This window comes from Pimephales promelas, chromosome 12, assembly GCF_988280905.1.
Source record: "Pimephales promelas chromosome 12, fPimPro1.hap1.1, whole genome shotgun sequence".
Taxonomy (NCBI): Eukaryota; Metazoa; Chordata; class Actinopteri; order Cypriniformes; family Leuciscidae; genus Pimephales; species Pimephales promelas.
The window spans coordinates 35,854,347-35,874,034 of record NC_142780.1 but is presented as its reverse complement, the minus strand read 5'-3'; the positions used below and the strand labels follow the sequence as shown (position 1 = coordinate 35,874,034).

At 37.0% G+C, this 19,688-nt stretch overlaps 1 protein-coding gene and 1 long non-coding RNA gene across 3 annotated transcripts in view; both read right to left on the bottom strand.

Annotated features, from left to right (window-relative positions):
• Positions 1-19,688, bottom strand: part of LOC148977080 (uncharacterized) — a 301,169-nt gene that overhangs the window by 34,472 nt on the left and 247,009 nt on the right. For both annotated transcript variants that reach the window (XR_016145834.1, XR_016145835.1), the window contains exon 2: positions 5,388-5,550. This is a non-coding gene — a long non-coding RNA (uncharacterized LOC148977080). The remainder of the gene's footprint in view (positions 1-5,387; positions 5,551-19,688) is intronic.
• The window catches only part of eif3ha (eukaryotic translation initiation factor 3, subunit H, a), a 75,745-nt gene continuing 69,490 nt past the window's right edge, over positions 13,434-19,688 (bottom strand). Inside the window, exons 7-8 of the mRNA XM_039688755.2 lie at positions 16,086-16,218; positions 13,434-13,666 (exon numbers count right to left, since the gene is read on the bottom strand). Coding sequence (XP_039544689.1) covers positions 13,569-13,666; positions 16,086-16,218 — 231 coding nt within the window. The 3' untranslated portion in view covers positions 13,434-13,568. The remainder of the gene's footprint in view (positions 13,667-16,085; positions 16,219-19,688) is intronic.

Below are 19,688 nucleotides of genomic sequence, written 5' to 3'. Positions count from 1 at the left end.
TGTCAGAGTTCGCACACTTCTGGGGTCTGCAACTAGGGGTTAAGCGTCTTGCTCAGGGTGTCTCACAGTGGATTCGAACCCGGGTCTCTCACACCAAAGGCATGTGTCTTATCCACTGCGCCATCACCACCCTGAATTAAAAATGGTCTCCCCAAATGTCACTCTTGTTAAATCTTATTAAAAATTAATGAATTCTGTTGCTTTGTCAATGCAAAAATGTGATCCTTTACATATTTAAAGGGTCAGTTCACCCAAAAATGAAAATTAAGTCATTTATTACTCACCCCCATGCTGTACCAACCCCGTAAGACCTTCGGTCGTCTTCGGAGCACAAATGAAGATAATTTTGATTAAATTTGAGAGCCGAATCACTACCACCTCCACTCCTAAGGGAATGACACTTGACGGCCCAGAAAGTCAATGAAGAAAATGTTTTTTTCGAAAAGTTTATCAAGCGGCGAGAATACTTTTTGTGCGAAAATACAAACAAAAATAACGACTTTATTCGACTATTTCTTTTCTTCCTTGTTGGCCTGAGACGAGACTTCAAGAGATTTCCACGACGCATGCGCGAGAACTGAACTGAAGTAGTTAAAGGAGATCGCAATTCTCGCGCATGCGTCGTGGAAATCTCTTGAAGTCTCGTCTCAAGCCAACAAGGAAGAAAGGAATAGTCGAATAAAGTCGTTATTTTTGTTTGTTTTTTCGCACAAAAAGTATTCTCGTCGCTTGATAAACTTATAGTTGAGCCACGGTAGTCACTTGGAAACATTTTCTTCATTAACTTTCCTGGCCGTCAAGTGTCATTCCCTTAGGAGTGGAGGTGGTAGTGATTCGGCTCTCAAATTTAATCAAAAATATCTTCATTTGTGCTCCGAAGACGAACGAAGGTCTTACGGGGTTGGTACAGCATGGGGGTGAGTAATTAATGACTTAATTTTCATTTTTTGGGTGAACTAACCCTTTAATTAGACGCCAAGCACTGAAGGGGATGTATCTGGACCCAAACGAGAGTCTATGGCAGTGAAATTTGGTGCAATGATAGAGATGGCCCTAAATAGTAATCTGACCAACTTTGGGGTCTCTAGCACCAACTCTTTAGCGCCACCACCAGTTCAAAAATTCACGTTTCATTTGGTAATAACTTTTGAACCATTTGTCCTAGAAACAAAATTCTCAGTTTCTGATTCGTCTTCTCACACTGATCACAATTGATCTTACATTTAGACTCCAAGAATTACAGTAGTCACCATTTTGAAACATAACTGTATTCCTTTTTTAACACTGTACTCCCACTTCAAAATGTCCAATTCTCAACAAAACTGGCTGGAAATATTCCTATGATTAAAGCTGAATATCAGCATCAAAACTCCAGTCTTCAGTGTCACATGATCCTTCAGAAATCACTCTAATATGATGATTTGATGCTCAAGACACATTTCGGATTATTATCAATGTTGAAAACCGTTTTGCTGCCTCATTATTGTGTTGAATATTTTTTTTTTCAGGATTCTGATGAGAAAGTTCATTAGAATAGAATTTATGTGAAATTGAATCTTTTGTACTGTAATAAATGTATGTGTCATCAATTTACTGTATTATTTCCTCTGGAATAAAAATATTTATTTCTGACGCCAAACTTTTGAATGACAATGTAACAACCAGGGGTACTTGGACCGATTACGATTTTGCACCATTAAACAAACACAAAAGCTGAAAGTATGTTAGGGTTGACGACAGCTTAAAAGAAATTAAGGAAACACGTAATAATAAGAATTAAATCAGGTTGAAATGGAGCTCCAAACACAGCTCCAAACTCATACCGTGACATCAGATTCGATTCATAAAGTCCAACTCGATGCCAAATGACCATCCATAGGGGGAAAGTTCATTTTAAACAGCAGGTCTTCTTGAAACCTAATGTTCGGCCTGATCTGAGAACAAAGCTCAGCGGCACACACAGAAGAAATTGGATCTTTTGACGGCGTGTGACCTCTCCATTATTCATACGCTGTTGTCCGGAGCGCAGTAACACTAATCATACACATACGCCGGCTATAAAACCACAGACACGCCAGCCCAGGATTCACACGGGCAGCTGGACGCCTGCAGTGCCGTGGAAATGAGCGCCTGCCATCACTATCAGTCACACAATGGAGAGAGCTTCATACATTACAGCGGGTTTATGGTCCTTCAACTCTATGTCAATGCCACAAAAACCTCGGAGAGCTGTTTTATTCCACCTTGTGCTTTCCAAAGTCCTGCTTATATTGAACCCTGGCACCGGCTGTCCCGCTGAGCCCATCAAGCCATCAATCATGTTTTGTCAACCTTGATATTGACTGCCCAAAGGAGACGTGACAAAACCGAGAGTCCCAAAGCACTTCTCAATGGCTGCATCCCAAAATGTCCTTAAATAAGATGTGAAATTACTGTACGTGGTAAAAAAAGCATGCCAAAGATGGATTGTCAACCTTCAGATGTGTGTTAGCAAATAATAGAGCTCAAAACTGACAAAAAAGTCATCTTTGATCCCCAAAATGACATATTTAAAAGTTAAAATAGCTTGAATGTAACTCGACACCCGTGCCTCATTTAGTATGCGCGGTTCTATGAATATTCAAATGAGCCCCGCCTCCGCTCATCCACTGGTTGACGATCACGCGTTGATCTGATTGGTTACAAGGTCGTTTGTGACATCAGAAACAGCGATTTCACACCGCGTCTTTGGTTCACTGCAGTTTTAAGGAGGAAATACTGACCTTACACATGGTTTAAGCGTATTAAAAACACCACATACACACATATAAACAACATTAAAAGCTGGATTTTCACCACAGGGGGACTTTTAAAACTGATTGAGCAGTAAATATTAAACATGCCAAAGGAAAAAGGTTGTAAACACTCTTCAGGACTGTCCGGCATGCTATTGGAAGAATCATTAAGAGCATAAATCAAAAAAGGCCTGGAAATAGTTGAAATCAAAGCTTGAGCTATAGGTGTCTTATCATAATGTTAACCCTCTTCAGGAATCACTGATGATGGAAATGGTGAACTTTATCTCACGTCCGGTCGTTGTTAATATTCTCCAACCCCTAAATAGCTCACGAATCGTGACAAAAGCTGGAGAAAAAGGGCAAACCATTCCTGAGCGTGACTCTAGATCATTCGATCCTTTCACACGGGCAGAGGCCAATCAATGAATCACACTAGATAATGAAATAAAACGCCACTGACGGAGGTGATGAGTTACACAAGCGTAGGTAACGCATGTTACAGAATCTGAATAATGCAAATTATGTGATATACAGCGCATTTTTAATTAATTTAGATGTACTTTTATACAGCAAGAATGCATGAAATTGATCAAAAGAATCCCCAAACAATGGATTGCTTCCACAAAAATATGGCGCAGCACATTAATAATAATCATAACTGTTTCTTGATCATCAGATCCTCATATTTGAGTGATTTCTGAAGGATCGTGTGACACTGAAGACTGGAGTAATGATGCTGAAAATCACAGGAACACATTATTTTTTATAATAGATTCAAATAGAAAACTGTTTTAAAGCAAATAAAATTTCACAATATTTTTGATCAAATTAATCCAGCCTCGGTGAGCACATTTCTTTCAAAAATAAAAACATTATTGCAATTTTGGCTTTGTAGGCTACTAAAGCTGCCAATGAGAATAACCCTCTCGCCTTCATGTCATCAGTCAAGTCGCTTTCATTTATACAGCGCTTTAAAAATGTAGACTGTTTCAAAGCAGTGATAACAGGAGATTACAGTAACAGAAATAGTTTAGACATAGAATAAAGTTATTATCCAGATAAAGTTAGTTTCAAATGATTCAATTCCATTGCAAAGATCATTAGTTATTAACTATGGGCCGCTAACACGACACCGCTCTAACAAAAAAACGAAACTTTTCCGGACGAACTTTTGCACGACAACAGTCTCACTAAACATGTCTATATTTTGTCTGTCGGCCCATGACCAATTCTGGACATCTATTCAATGTCCAAATTATTTCCACTATTTGGACGTCCAACCATGACCCAACTTGGGAAACCTGTGAAATGTTGACGGCGTGCACCTGCAAATTACATGTTTAGTTTATCGTTATGTGCATTTGAATATATATATATGTAACCCCTCCACCCGGGTCCCACTCAATCTGCTCCGAGCGGGCCTCGAACTCGGGTCTACGGCGTGAGTCAGGCGCTCTAACAAGGAGGCTAAAGACTGCAGCCTCTAGCATTTGTCGCTAGAGTGCCTATTTAGATCAGGGGAGTGAGGTTTTACTCGCACAGCAACTACTAGCTGGCCTCCGTTACACTCACCCCCCTAAACCTCACTCCCATCCGGGTCACGGCACCAAATGTACCAAATAGACGGCCTCCGTTACTCTCACTCCCATAAACCTCACTACCATCCGGGTCACGGCACCAAATGTACCAAATAGACGGCCTCCGTTACTCTCACTCCCATAAACCTCACTCCCATCCGGGTCACGGCACCAAATGTACCAAATAGACGGCCTCCGTTACTCTCACTCCCATAAACCTCACTCCCATCCGGGTCACGGCACCAAATGTACCAAATAGACGGCCTCCGTTACTCTCACTCCCATAAACCTCACTCCCATCCGGGTCACGGCACCAAATGTACCAAATAGACGGCCTCCGTTACTCTCACTCCCATAAACCTCACTACCATCCGGGTCACGGCACCAATGTATCAAATAGCTGGCCTCCGTTACATATATATATATATGTGTGTGTGTCAATTTTTAGTCGCTTCCACGGATCCAGCGTTTTCTTCTGGGAAGTGTCATTGCAGTGGGAGTATTTGCATGCTGTAAAACTGGGACAGGACACCAAAAACAGGGACTGTCCCTGGAAAACACTATCACCTTTATTGCAGCCTTGCTAGGAAGCATCCGAACTGAAATGGCTCCTCATAAACAACTAATATTACCCCTTGTACAAAATCCCTGGTTGCTATAATTTAGCATGTTGCTCGGCTTCACAAACAGCACACTAATATACAGAGTAATACAGTCCATTTGACTTACATAGGACAATTTTCTGTACTTAAAGACATTAATAAACTGTATTTATTTAAAAAAATGTTCTCGGTTTGCTATCTTTGGATTTTGTCGGTGCTGTACTTAGAAAACCTCCATCATTACGCATTGCCTTTATGTAACCGCTTTCACATCTCAACATGTAAATGCTGCCTACTTATGGAGCTCAATATGTTTCCTTTTTTTGGGTTGGGGGAGAAGCACGTCAGTCAAGCTGATGGAGAGAATACATAACATTTACAAAATGTTCCAACATATAGTGCAGACACAGAAACACAGCATTAAAATTCACCTCAGCTTCAGTGGTTGGTAGTTCAGCGGCGTCATCCTGCAGAGATCTGGGCCGGACTGCAGACAAACTCAGTTCAGAGGGTTTCAGTGTTAATAGATCTTATGATATTCCTTGTTAATATGCAGAGGATGTCCAATCTGATTTGATGAGCATCTCAACCACACTGTAAACCAGAATAATTTGGCAAGAGTCAATCAGTAGCCTCAATTTTTTTTACGTTGAGAAATTCAAAGATTAAGTAAGCAGAACTGGCAGATTTTTATTTTATACTTAAACATTTCAAGTTAAAGGGATACTCCACTTTTTTGGGGGGAAATAGGCTAATTTTACCACTCCCCCAGAGTTAAACAGTCGAGTTTTACCATTTTCGAAACCAATCAGTCGATTGTTTGATATTTATAAGAATATCAGTAACCAGATAGTTTCTGGTCTCATTGACTTCCATAGGAAAAAAATATACTATGGAAGTCAATGAGACCAGAAACTATCTGGTTACTGATATCCTTCGAAATATCAAAAAATCGACTGATTGGATTTGAAAATGGTAAAACTCGACTGTTTAACTCTGGGGGAGTGGTAAAATGAGCCTATTTCCAAAAATAAAAAGTGGAGTATCCATGGAAACTCTCCGAAAACCAACATTAACAGAAATACTTCTAAATTAGCATAACAAAACATTAATCACTCCTAAATCATTAATCTTGCACAAAAAAAAAGCATTATATCACACTTACTTTTAGCATTTACTCTCCCTTTTGAGAGTCATGGTGGGAAATAGAAACGCCAGCCCAGTTTAATTTAAACTTAACTTCATCTAAATTAAGATAATTCATTTAATAAAACTCAAAACAAAGAAACAGTTCGGTTTACTTTAAATATATTAAGTTCTGTGAAGTTGAAAGAAAAAGAATGTACTAAATACTCTAGTTTGTCCTACTCAAACCAATTAATAATTTTGAGCGTTAGGGTTTACAGCCCAACAGCGACACTGACTCAACCAATGGCATTGGTCGGGGGGCGGGACTATCTGTTTGGGAGACCAATAGCGAGTCACATTTATTTACTTTAAAAGAAGCTTCAAGAAAACTAAGGCTGTAAATCTCATCAGTTATGAAAACAACAATGCCATAATTCAGCTCAAATTAGCAGTCTCTTAATTGTTAAAGGAGTAGTTCACTTTAAAAAAAAAAACACTTTTGCTGATAATTTACTCGCCCCCGTGTCATCCAAGATGTCCATGTCATTCTTTCTTCAGTCGAAAAGAAATTAAGGTTTTTGAAGAAAACTTTCCAGCATTTTTCTCAATATAATGGACTTCAATGGGGTCCAAAAGACAGTTTCAGTGCAAACTGCAAAGAACAACTCTTGACAACTTTGATTAGCTTTATTTGATCCATTTCAAATGTTGACTATACTGTTTACAATGAATTCAAAGAGATGATCGATTCAGTTCACTGTTGATTCAGTTTTGTTCAATAACAGAAATATTTCCACCATTACGCAGCAAATCTCATTTCATAGTGTCGGTGCTAAACTGCTCATATTAATATTAGTGTTTGGGAAACCGGTTTCAATTAGTGGCATTAAAGTGGCAGAGAAATGACTCACTTTAAGAAACAAAAAAGAAAAAGCTTAATTATCTCGCTAAGGCTTTATAATTAGGCCTAATGGTTTGAAACTATTCCCTTCATGGGCTGTCAGAGCTTTACTCCTTCATTGTATGAAGATCTGTTCGTACACTTAGCTAATGGATGTCTTAATAGTTGTCCCTTGTTTTCATCACAGATGCTTTCGGCTCATAGACACGAGTTTACATGTGCATTGTCAAATTCACTTAAAGCTGAAATGTTGTTTCGACTTCTTGCGTCACCAAACGGATTCAAAACATTTTTTTTTGAACACTTCCTCAATCAGTCAAAGAGATTATGGCAATATTTCTGCTTGTTTTATCGTCTTAATCTAGTCACAGATCGTGAGTTTGAAAAGTAAAAGCACGTCTCCTCCTCAAGCTGCATGATTTGAGTTTTTATGCGTGATAAAAGTGACAGTACTTCTATAAATATGTCCATTAGGGAACATCTGTCCTCTTAAATAAGTGTGTGTGCCCAGCGTAATCAGATCATTATAGTTTGTGTTGAGTTCATTTCTGAACGACAGCCATATGGGCATTAAATATTCCTGCAACAGACCAGATTCGTTTCAGTGTTTACAAGGTTTCGTGGCAAAACAACTCATTCACGAGACGCAATAAACAACTCATGTAAAAGACCATATTGGAAAGTGGCGACTTCACATTTGCAAAGTCACTTCCGCCGTCAGTAAGAGCCCTGAGCTGTTCTTCACGAGCGCCATGGAGAAAGGCAGAGAAAGAAGCGATTTCAGCTCTGAAAATTGGCTGAGAATTTATTCCTCGGTTCCTGAGGTAAGCAATGTGAAAACGCTGACGCTCGGGGAGAATTTACCGGCCTCCAAACCTTGAACGAGTTTCTCAAACCCAAGGTTAACCCGCACAGAAAGCTTTTGTCTAAATCACCTGCAGGCGTCTGCAAAAGCCAGTCTGGGTCACTCTGACAGTAAGTGCTCTGGATTATCTGCTCTAAACGTTAAAAACATCGAGCTTTTAGAGTCACAGCTCAGTCAGGGGCTTCTGGACATCGTTACTGGACGATTTATTAACAGTGGCCGCTTCAAATGCAGTGTGCCATTGGTAGTCACATCCACTGCGGATTTAAATCAAAATTGACTATGCTTATTATTTTTTTTTATTTTGGGTGGGATGTGCTTTTCTAACCGATTTACACATGCCGTTTTTTATACATTTTATATCAAAAACATCAGCTACACAGCATCCCTTCTCTACAACAACCTGTCACTCACATGACATCACAAACAACAAGAAATTGTTTAAATCTATATTTTCCAGCCCATGTTACCTCTTTTCAAACCAGTCCATACATTTTATTCATGTGATATACTTAGGTTAAACATTTAATTCATTATTATTATTATATATAAAAATTGTCTCAATTTTGTATGACTAATCGAATGCCGAAGTGATGACGTCACTTTGTAGGACAACCCGGAAGCTAGCGGCGCATGGGCAATGCATTTTCCCCATAGACTTTTGGAAAATCGCAAAAAATAAGATCTGTGTTTAACAAAGAGTTGTGACCCTTACACGTTTTGTCTATCAAGATAATCTTTACAAGTTAATCCAAAATTTATACATTTTGAGTAAGCCTATATAACGATTTTAAAAAACACAATCAGACACAATGAAAGTTTTCAAAAAAACATATAAGCAGGTTATAACTGTGTGTTCTATGTCATAGATGAAAACGTGAAAATATTTAGAGGCTTTGTTCACCACAGACCTTATTTCAGGCGATTTAGCAAAAACCCATTCAAAAATCCCATAGGCTTTAGAGCGAGGGAACCGGTAGTGCTAAAATGCTAACTCACTTCCGCGTTTTGGCCTACAGAGTGACGTCGTAACTTCGGCACTCGGCGTTTGGATGTAGGCGGGGCTTGATTTTACCCATCAGGGATTGATTGGACGCTTGTTCTTTGTGATGTCATATGAGTGACAGGTTGTTATCAGCTGATGATTGATGATATGATGACCAGATCTCTGCGGGATAACGCCCGCTGGCGGGGCTCATTTGCATATTCATAGAACCGTGCATACTAAATGAGGCAAGGGTGTCGAGTTACATTCAAGATATTTTAAGGCAATAGGATATTTGTTTTCAAGGATTTTTTTGGTGATCAGAGATGAGTACAAAGGGATCAAATGATTCACTACAGCGGGATTTACAAATAACGGTACTTCTCAGGTAGAGAGCCTGAATAAAGCAATCAAACACAAAATAACCCTGTACAAAAATAAACCCTTATTAATGTTATTCAAACAATGGCAATGAGTGATTTTTCTTATTCTTTGTCTTTTGTTGTTTGATTAAGATTAAAACAGCAGAAGGAATATTAGGCAGATGTCACTTTGAAAACCAGAAAGCATGGATAAAACACACTGATACTGGACCACCTTTTGATTTAAGTGTACTCGCCGAGATCGCAGATTTCAGACCTTATTTTTGTAAAATTATCCTTTCAAGCGCAAGAAGAGCTCAATTTAGTAATTACACAATGGCAGAGCCCATCTAACGGAGAGCCTTGGCACTTCCTATTAGCCCCGTTGTGTATCACCTTGGTTGCAGTTCCATTAGAATTCCACTAGAGGTGATCATGAGCGAGTGCAGAATGAATGGGAGTCTATGGGGCTAAATGTGTCTCTTTCACCTGCTTGTCGTTAAATCAAAATAGATTTTATTGTTGATTCCGCAAGTTCAATATAGATTATAGGCCAAAAGTCGAATGAACGAGTACTTATGTCCTTTTGATTTCTTACAGGCTGTTGTTGGCCAGAACACGCTAGCATTCTGCTATTGTGTGACGTCATCACAGTTTTTAGAACAGATAAGTGAACTTAAAAATGCAATTTTCAGCTGAGTGTATTATGTTAGCCCTCCCTTTTGAATGCAACTTTCAAATTACTTGACAAAAAATTACATCCTGAGAAAAGTGGATTTCTGGGGGTGAAACCCCATTGACTCACATTCATTCTGCACTCGACCGCGAGCGCCCCCGCATGGACAGAGACGCGTTACTGCAGCCAGTCCAGAACCCGGAAGTAACCAGCCAGTGCCAATTCTCTTCAATTAGACATTCTCTGACAATGGCAGAGGTGCACCCATCACACACTAACCCGACCCCTAAACCTACCCATCACACACACACAACCGACCCTTAAACCTGCCCATCACACACTAACCCGACCCCTAAAACTACCCATCCATCCACACACACACACACACACACACACACACACACACACACACACACACACACACAGTATTACTTGTCTTGGTCAGCAATCTTCCATATTTCCTCTCATCACACACATCCTTCATTCATCTTTCCCACCCACACCTTTGCTAAATCAATATTTTCATTGGTTTTGAGGATTACCTCCAGAAGGGGCGAGACTCTTCTCGTGTGCGCTGGGAATCTGCAGTTGCCATGGCAATTTCAGAGAAGAGGAGGACAAAGAGGAAAGTAAGAGAGTCATGACTTAACAGCGAGATAACTCGCTTCATTTTATTAATCCGACGCGATGTCCATCATTACTGACAAGCTGATGTGAGCCGCAGCTGCTGTGTTTAATCAACACACACACACACACACAGGCCTCTGAATCTATTCCTCACACAATGTGAAGTGCATGCTTGTGTTCAGGAGTAAAGGACATCAGTCTGGACGGATCCGAACACTAACATGAAGGATAACACATGATTCACCAACCTGTCGACTTTAGATTACTTTCCTAATTTATGGAAACTCGTTTCCACCACAGAATGAAAAATTAAAAGGGTAATTGCTACTTTCTTCTCACAATTCTGACTTTTTATATCAGAATTGCATGATAGACTACTTGTGTTAATAAGTCAGAATTGTGAGATATAAACTCACCAATTTAATTACTTTTACCTTGAAAATGTAAAGTAAGGGATTACTCTTAATTTATCTGTAATTTAATTTCAGTTACTTCTGATGTAATTGAGGTAAATACTGTGTATCAATCCGATCTCACAGCGATTCGTATGCATTTTACGAGGTGTCTAAATCGTACGACCGCACTCGTACAAATTCATTGTAAAATATGTATGAAAAAAGTGTGAAATATCATGAGATCAGACACAAAAAAATCGTGGGTTTAACATCAAAATGTATTGTCTGATGTTAAAAAGTATGTTTTTATAATGTAACCTTCTCCACCTTGGTCTGTTTAGGGATAATGCAAATTTATAGTATTTATTTGAAAGAATTAAAACAGATTCACGTCTATCCTTGTATTATTCAGCTGGTTGAGATTGATATGGGATTTTTGTAAGTAATTAGTAATTAAAAGTAATTAAATACTTTTTAGAGAGAGTAATTAGTAGTAATCTAATTACACTGTTGAAGAGGTAATTAACTAGTAATTAATTACTTTTTTAGAGTAACTTACCCAACACTGAAACTCACAATTTTGAGAAATTAAATAAAAATTGACTTATTGCTCAGAACTGTGAAATGTAAACTCGCAAATTTGAGATTAAAAAAAAAAAAAAAAAAAAAAAAAAAAATCGCAATTACCTTTTAAAAATGTTTTATTGTGAGGCGGAAACAAACTTCTATATAAATTTAGCAATACATTGTTTACATATAGGAACTATATTTCCCCCATGCACAGACACTAAAAAACATTGGCTTGATGAAACATTTCTTGAATAATCCATAAAAATATAAAAAAATATCAATATCAAGAAGCCTTCAAATTTGGAGATTTGGAGTTTGAGAAACCAATTCAGTAAAATGTCCCATTTTATAGAGCCCTGCAAACAAAATGAAAAGCTAATTGAGCCATAGTGCATTTGACCAAAGGTGGATCTTTATATTGATCATATATTACAGATATATAAATTATAATCTAGCACAGCGGCTGCTTATACAGTATGCAGGTAACAACAATAAAATGACAGTTAGAAAAGAATTAGAAAATGATGTGGAAAAGCGATTAACACTCAATGCTTTTGTCTCCAAATTAATGTTGTTTCACCCACGCTCCGCTGCTAAAGGGATTTATGAATACGCCAGAATAATCTTTACAAGAACCAGATCAGACTTCTTTTAGCTACTAACTGAAAATGTGCAAAAAACAAGTGATCAAAAAAGTCAAGGACAGGAACGCAGTAATGCACAGTAAAATAAATGCATTCAACAAATCAAACATAACACACTGGTTGCATTAAAATAGCAATTTATCATGTTAATGCATTAAAAACCAAGATGGTATTTCACAATATTATTGTTATAAACACACTGGTTTGTAGCAGTTTTTGAACAGCGTGGTTTTAATGCATTAACATGATAAATTGCTATTTTAATGCTACCAGTATTATTGAAGGCATTCATTCATTTTTTCCATAGGGATTAAAAAGAAGTCTTAGTTAAAGCGTTATGAGCCATGAATCAAACCAGCCGGCACATTATAACCTTTGATTTGAAGAATTTTTTTTTTTTTGAAAAGACAAAAATAAGAGATAAAGACTTAACTTAGCAGCGTTAGCGAGGAAAAGAACTACAATCCCATGATGCATTGCAAACAGCATAATCAAATTAAAAACTCATTTTAAAATGATGTGTATAAAACATTACGTTCGTGCAATATATTTATATATACACACACATCAGTATTTAGAGATGATTGAACAGCTTGGTTTAAATGCATTAACATGATAAATTGCTATTTTAATGCTACCAGTGTTTTGTTTGTATTATTGAATGCATTCATTCATTTTTTCCATAGGGATTAAAAAGAAGTCTTAGTTAAAGCGTTATGAGACATGAATCAAACCAGCCGGCACATTATAACCTTTGATTTGAAGAAAAAAAAAATTTGAAAAGACAAAAATAAGAGATAAAGACTTAACTTAGCAGCGTTAGCGAGGGAAAGAACTACAATCCCATGATGCATTGCAAACAGCATAATCAAATTTTAAAATGATGTGTATAAAACATTACGTTCATTGCAAACTATGTATATATACACATCAGTATTTAGAGAGCGTAGAGATGATTAAGCCCGACAGAACCCTGATAATGTCGCGTTAAAAGTTGCATGAACAGTTTAGAAGTCGAGAGCCACTTATGACGCTGTAAAATGCGCGCACACACACACACACGCGACCGATTGAAAGTGCTTCTGCAATTACGAATAAATGGACAGCAGATGCAACCCTCGGATGGATCGCATGTAATCGCTCTTCCTCAGGAAATCTTTTTAACACTCGCGAGCAGATAACGTGCTGTGGTCGTACACCCTTCATTGTGCACGTGATTATTCCAGATCCGACAGTCTGTCAGACGAGCTTTTAAAGGTGAAACTCAAGAAAAACTATTCCTTCAGACACAGAATGAACACACGCCACAAAGACAAGTAGACCGTTATGAGAGATGCATACATTTTTATTGTACAAATCGCACAAAAACTGTAGAGGATCTCTCCTTGAGCTCATCATAATGGTGTGTGTGTGTGTGTGTGTGTGTGTGTGTAGAGATGGAAAAGGCTGGATTCTCTCTTTAGCTGTTGTGACCCTGAAGACCCTCGGCCATGAACAGCTTCCCCAGGTTCTGCGAGGTGAACTCCTTAATGTTCTGACAGTAGTTGTTGATTTGTCCTGGTGAGGAAGAAAACAAAGAAATTATAGACGACAAGAAGTGTCATTCAGATGTAGGAGATCCGGCAAAACTACAACAAAACACAAGCTTGAAGTCACAGGTTTGTGGTTTGAGTCTGAAAAATTAGCTTATGATATGAAACGTGTGTGAAGCGAGATATACGAGGTTTCTGTATCATACACTGTGCGCAAATTCTGCTTATTTGATAATGGCATCTAATTGGCTAATGGACGTGTGATGGCGTGGCGAACCAATGGCATCGCAGCGTCTCTAATGTTGGTTTGGTGTGAGTCGAAGTGTGTGTTCAGAATGATTGGGTGTAATTCCCTCCAGAAGCGTCTCACACACACACACACACGAGCGCTAGAGAACACGACAGCTGTTACTGTGTTTCGTCTGACGCTCGACACACACATCTTTATTACTGATATTCTGTGCCAGTTTGTTGCCAGCGAGTGTATTCTCTTGAAGACGGGGGAAGGAAACGCTGCTTTATTTTGTTGTACGCCATATCCCAAGATGAATTTGCAACTTTGAATGGGAACGGTTATTTTGCATTAGTATGCAGTAGTGATGGAGTTATTATAGAGTTTCATGGCTGGATGCAGATTATCTGCCTTGAATTAAACGCCACTTAAAAAGACCTTTTAGAAAAATGAAGACTTGCATATCACGACGCAAACCAAACCACCCTGATCCACTGATCAAAACCAACAAAGAAAAAATTATCTATTTTGTTATGTTAATACTGGATTGAAAACACATAATAATACATTTTTACTTGGGGACAAAAATAGCAATATAACAAGTGTAATATATCTTTGTTTTAACTCACTTTTATGCATTTGACCAGTTTTATGATTTCAAAAAGCAAGGGTTTAAACCAATTAACTTCCATTCTCAGAGTTGCACAATTATATATATATATAGCTAAATCATAGAGCACTCAAAATAGAGCATAACATTAATATATATATATATATATATATATATATATATATATATATATAGCTTAATAATAGAGCATTAAAATAGAGCCTTAAAAATAGAGCATAACATAAAAAAATATATATATAGCTAAATAAGAGCATTAAAAATAATAGAGCATTATTACATAAAAATAAATAGCTAAATAGAGCATTAAAAATAGAGCATAACATTAAAAAAAATAATATATATATATATATATATATATATATATATATATATATATATATATATATATATATAGCTAAATAATAGAGCATTAAAAATAGAGCATAACATAAAAAAATATATATAGCTAAATAAGACCATTAAAAATAATAGAGCATTATTACATAAAAATACATATAGCTAAATAGAGCATTAAAAATAGAGCATAACATTAAAAAAAAAATATATATATATATATATATATATATATATAGCTAAATAATAGAGCATTAAAAATAGAGCATTAAATAAAAAAAACTGTCTAATGTCTAACTAATAGAGTATAACATAAAAAATATATATATAGCTAAATAAGAGAGCATTAAAAACAATAGAGCACTATTACATAAAAAATATGCTAAATATTAGAGCATTAAAAACAGAGCATTATTCCATTAAAAATACATATAGCTAAATAATAGAGCATTAAAAATAGAGCATATATTTATTAATATATATATATATATATATATATATATATATACACATACACACACATATACATATAAATATACATACATATATATATATATATATATATATATATATATATATATATATATATATTACAAATACACACACACATATATATATATATATATATATATATATACATATATATATATTAATAGTTCAGATGCAAAAGCCTCTAAATGCCATTTGAAATTTTCTTCTTTAATGATGATTTTTGTCAAGCCTGTATATTTAAGTTCAGTAATTTCACTTAAATGGCAATGATAATTACCTATTAATTGTTATTTAAGTGAAATTACTGAACTTAAATATACAAGTTTGACAAAAATCATCATTAAAGAAGAAAATTTCAAATGGCATTTAGAGGCTTTTGCATCTGAACTCTTCATATATATATATATATATATATATATATAAATCTTAATTTCTGGCCAAATTGGGACAGAAGAAACGATCTGTATTGCAGAGCCATGACTACACTTGGCTGCGCAAAAGCAAAATAAAATGTGATTAAATGAGATTAATCATGTTAATAGCAAAAAAGAAAAGATGTTTCTCTGATAAAAGAGGGCAAACCTTCCCGCATCTCCATCAGGATAAGAGCAGCGTGAAGATTTAAGACCTGCAGTAATTCCCATTCCCATTTAAACTGATCCGTTTACTGCTGAATTGACCAATTCATGGATCAATTCTTCTGGACGGAGGACCATAAACATCCAGCGGCCTGCAGAGTGTGTGTGAAGAGCGTACCTGCGATGAGGAGTGTGTCCATGCGAGGAGGAGCCTGAGGCGGCTTGAACATCTTACTGATGTCTTCCTCGGGTAACGGCGGCTCTCCGCGACTCTGGCGCTGCGTGTTCTCCTGCTGACGCCTCTGGAGATACTAGAAGATGCAGGAAAAACACAGAAAGGAAAGGGATGATCCACTAACGTATACACTGAGGGATCGTTCGGTTCGTTTGGTCCGGACCCAAGGGTGAAAAATTACACTTTGTGGCATTTTCTAGGGGGGTTTTGGATCGTTTTCACAGCGCACTGATCGCTCTGGGGCGAATCAGTTGATGATGCAGTCACGTGACCACATCCACATCACCCTTTGGTACACCTGTTGTCCTGCAACAGCTGCATTTGTCAAGCTCTACCATTCGCCTCTTTTTAACCCTTTCGGAGTCACACTTGTTATCCTCCCGGTCAAAAGTGACCGGACACCTAAAAATTAAATTTCCTCCATCCCAGTAAAACCAATGCAATTTATTTTTGTTCTATAATATTTATTCTTTGTAATTTAGTATTTTGAGACAATTTGATTGAATTTATTAATATTTATGCAATATTTATGGTCTATTTTGCCATGGAAAAATATATATATTTCTATATATATATTATTTTTTTCAAAAATTATTAATGCAGTATTTTAGTTTAATATAGTCTAGGCCTTCAGAAAAAATTTTTTTTTTGAAGAAAATTAGCACCATCTGGTTACAGTATAGAGAAAAGGCGTAGAATCATGGTGTAACCACTAGATGGCATGTACAGCTCTCTATGGAGAGGCATGTGAATTCCCCAGCTGTTTATGAACACATTTTTTTTTTTTTTTTGGGTGGATTTGTATATATAGTTGAAACAATCTCAAAAACTATTTCTTATTAAAAAAAATGAAAAAAACAAATATTCACAATTTTTTTTTTCATTTTTTTTTTTACAATTTCCCATTCATTTCCTATGGGGTCATTTTTGACCAAAGACCACAAGTGTGACTATTTTTTTTACGACCACTTAGCATGCTCGGATCATGACCTTATTTTTTTTGTGTGTTCACATACATAATGCCATAAAAGTCACCAAGTTTCATAACATTCTGATGAAGCTGTGATTTTTAGAAATTCAAAACAGAGAATTTTTCGGTCAGAAATAACCGAAGAGCACCTGAGGGTTAAGATGTAGTAGATCAACTTTGAACATGAATAAAAAAAATAAAAGAGGAATTCATGTCCTATTGGAGTGTGTGCGACTTATGTCACCGCTGAGGATACCGGCCATTTCTGCTGAAATTAGGCATGTGATTTAGGAACGCAAACTGCCAACACAGCGGCAATTCTCTTTGATATTAAATGGTGATTGATGCGGGTCATTTGGTTTATATGGTGCACCGGGGCCCGGAGTGTGTGGAGACGGGAAGGATGTGATCAATGACAACAGTAATTACAGTAGATTTCAGCGTGGTTGATATAGGAGCCGGCGAGATGACCTGCTCGTGACCAAGCCTCGGTCAGGACACACTTTAAATGTCTTTGAAAGGCTCAACCATCCTGTCAAACTAATGGTGTCAAACACCGGAGAAACGTCTCGCTGAGTGCAGTGTGTTTTGTTCTAGAAGAATGCAGTGTTTTTAAAAGTGCTAATGAAGCGAGAGCGGAGAGGAATATTCACTCTAAAAAATAGAAATCATTACCACACCATCAAGTCATTTTCAAAACCATATGAATTGGTGAAATCCAAGATGAGAAGTTTAGTCTTTGGATTTTTAAACAATAACTTGAGAGACGAGGTTGTTAATCGATGGTATTTGCTTCTGTTGAAGCCGTTAGTCTGCTTAATTTAAAAGTGTTTAACTGTAAAAACTACATTACCCATGATGCTTTACAGAACATTCCACCAATCAGAGTCAAAATAAGCGAAATCCGCCAAAATATCTCGTTAGCTCCGCCCACTCCCATGAATCACTGCGAATGTAGTCAAGTCGATCTCCCAAAATACTTAAGTGTGTATATGCATATTTTGCAATAAATTACACGTTTATACATCAATTTTTAAATAGTTTTGTTCCTTCGTTGTTTTTTCGATTCGCTTATGCTGTTCGCAACGCTTGTAAGAGTTTTGAACATTGGCTGGTTATGCACTTGCTCAAACTGATTTTGGGTAATTTCACCCCAAAAAAGTTACGGACTGCAGCTTTAAATTTCAAAAACTCAAATTCAAGCAAGCCCACTGTATGAACCATTCCTTTAAAGGAGTAGTTCACTTTTAAAAAATACTTTTGCTGATAATTTACTCGCCCCCATGTCATCCAAGATGTCCATGTCTTTCTTTCTTCAGTCGAAAAGAAATGAAAACATTCCAGGATTTTCTCCACATAATGGACTTCAATGGGGTCCAAATGAGAGTTTCAGTGCAAACTGTTCAAAGGGCTTTAAACGACACCAGACGATGAATAAGGGTCTTATCAAGCGAAACCATCGCTCATTTCAAAAGTAAATAAAAAAGTTTGTTGAATGAACCAAATGACTCGAAAAAAGATTCGTTCATTTTGATGAACGAGTTCGAACAGGAGAGTCACAAATGCACATCAAAGAACAGAGCAAGGCGAGCATTTGAGCTTATAAAACTTAAACTTTTGTATTTATTTTTGAAATGGCCGCTCGTTTCGCTTGATAAGACCCTTATTCATCATCTGGTGTTGTTTAAAGCCCTTCGAAGCTGCACTGAAACTCTCATTTGGACCTTGAACCGTTTGGACCCCATTGAAGTCCATTATATGGAGAAAATCCTGGAATGTTTTCATCAAAAACCTTAATTTCTTTTCGACTGAAGAAAGAAAGACATGGACATCTTGGATGACACGGGGGTGAGTAAATTATCAGCAAAAGCTTTTCTAAAAGTGAACTACTCCTTTAAGGCCCTTTGTATTTTATCAAGACATTTCTTTAGTAAATAAAACTCTGGTTCATGAACGTCAGTAGTCTCCGTTCGCTGCTGAAGACGATCTCCACGGTAGAAAACAAAAACACACAAACTCTGACCATTGTGCAGGCGTTTCGGTCACGACATGTGATCACACAGCGACTCGAAGACCAGTGTTCAGTGTGATCTGACGTCACATGATCCGGGTAAGCTCGGATATAAAGCGACTCTGAGGCGTCCCGTAGTGGTTCACGCTCCTCTTTCTGTTTTCAGAACTCATGTTTACAAAATGCCAGCGATGCAAAAGCCTGCAAATGTCAAGGGCATTTGGGCCAATTTGTCGGCCTGGCGAAATGGATGAAATTATGAATGTGAAGCGAAGCCATCTGAACCCTAAATAACATCTATTGAGCGGTTTCATCTCGGGCAGAGCGACAGCACACATTTATGGGGCAAGCATGCAGCAGGTTTTTATATCCCCATCATATATATTGGATAAAATATTAAATTCATAATGTCAAAGATGAAAATCACATTAGTTCATTTTCAAGTGAACACAAGGGAGACTTTTGACATACAATTAGCTAAAATTTGATTATGTTATTTTTGTCATATATATATATATATATATATATATATATAGCATCAAAAAAAAATATATATATATTTTTT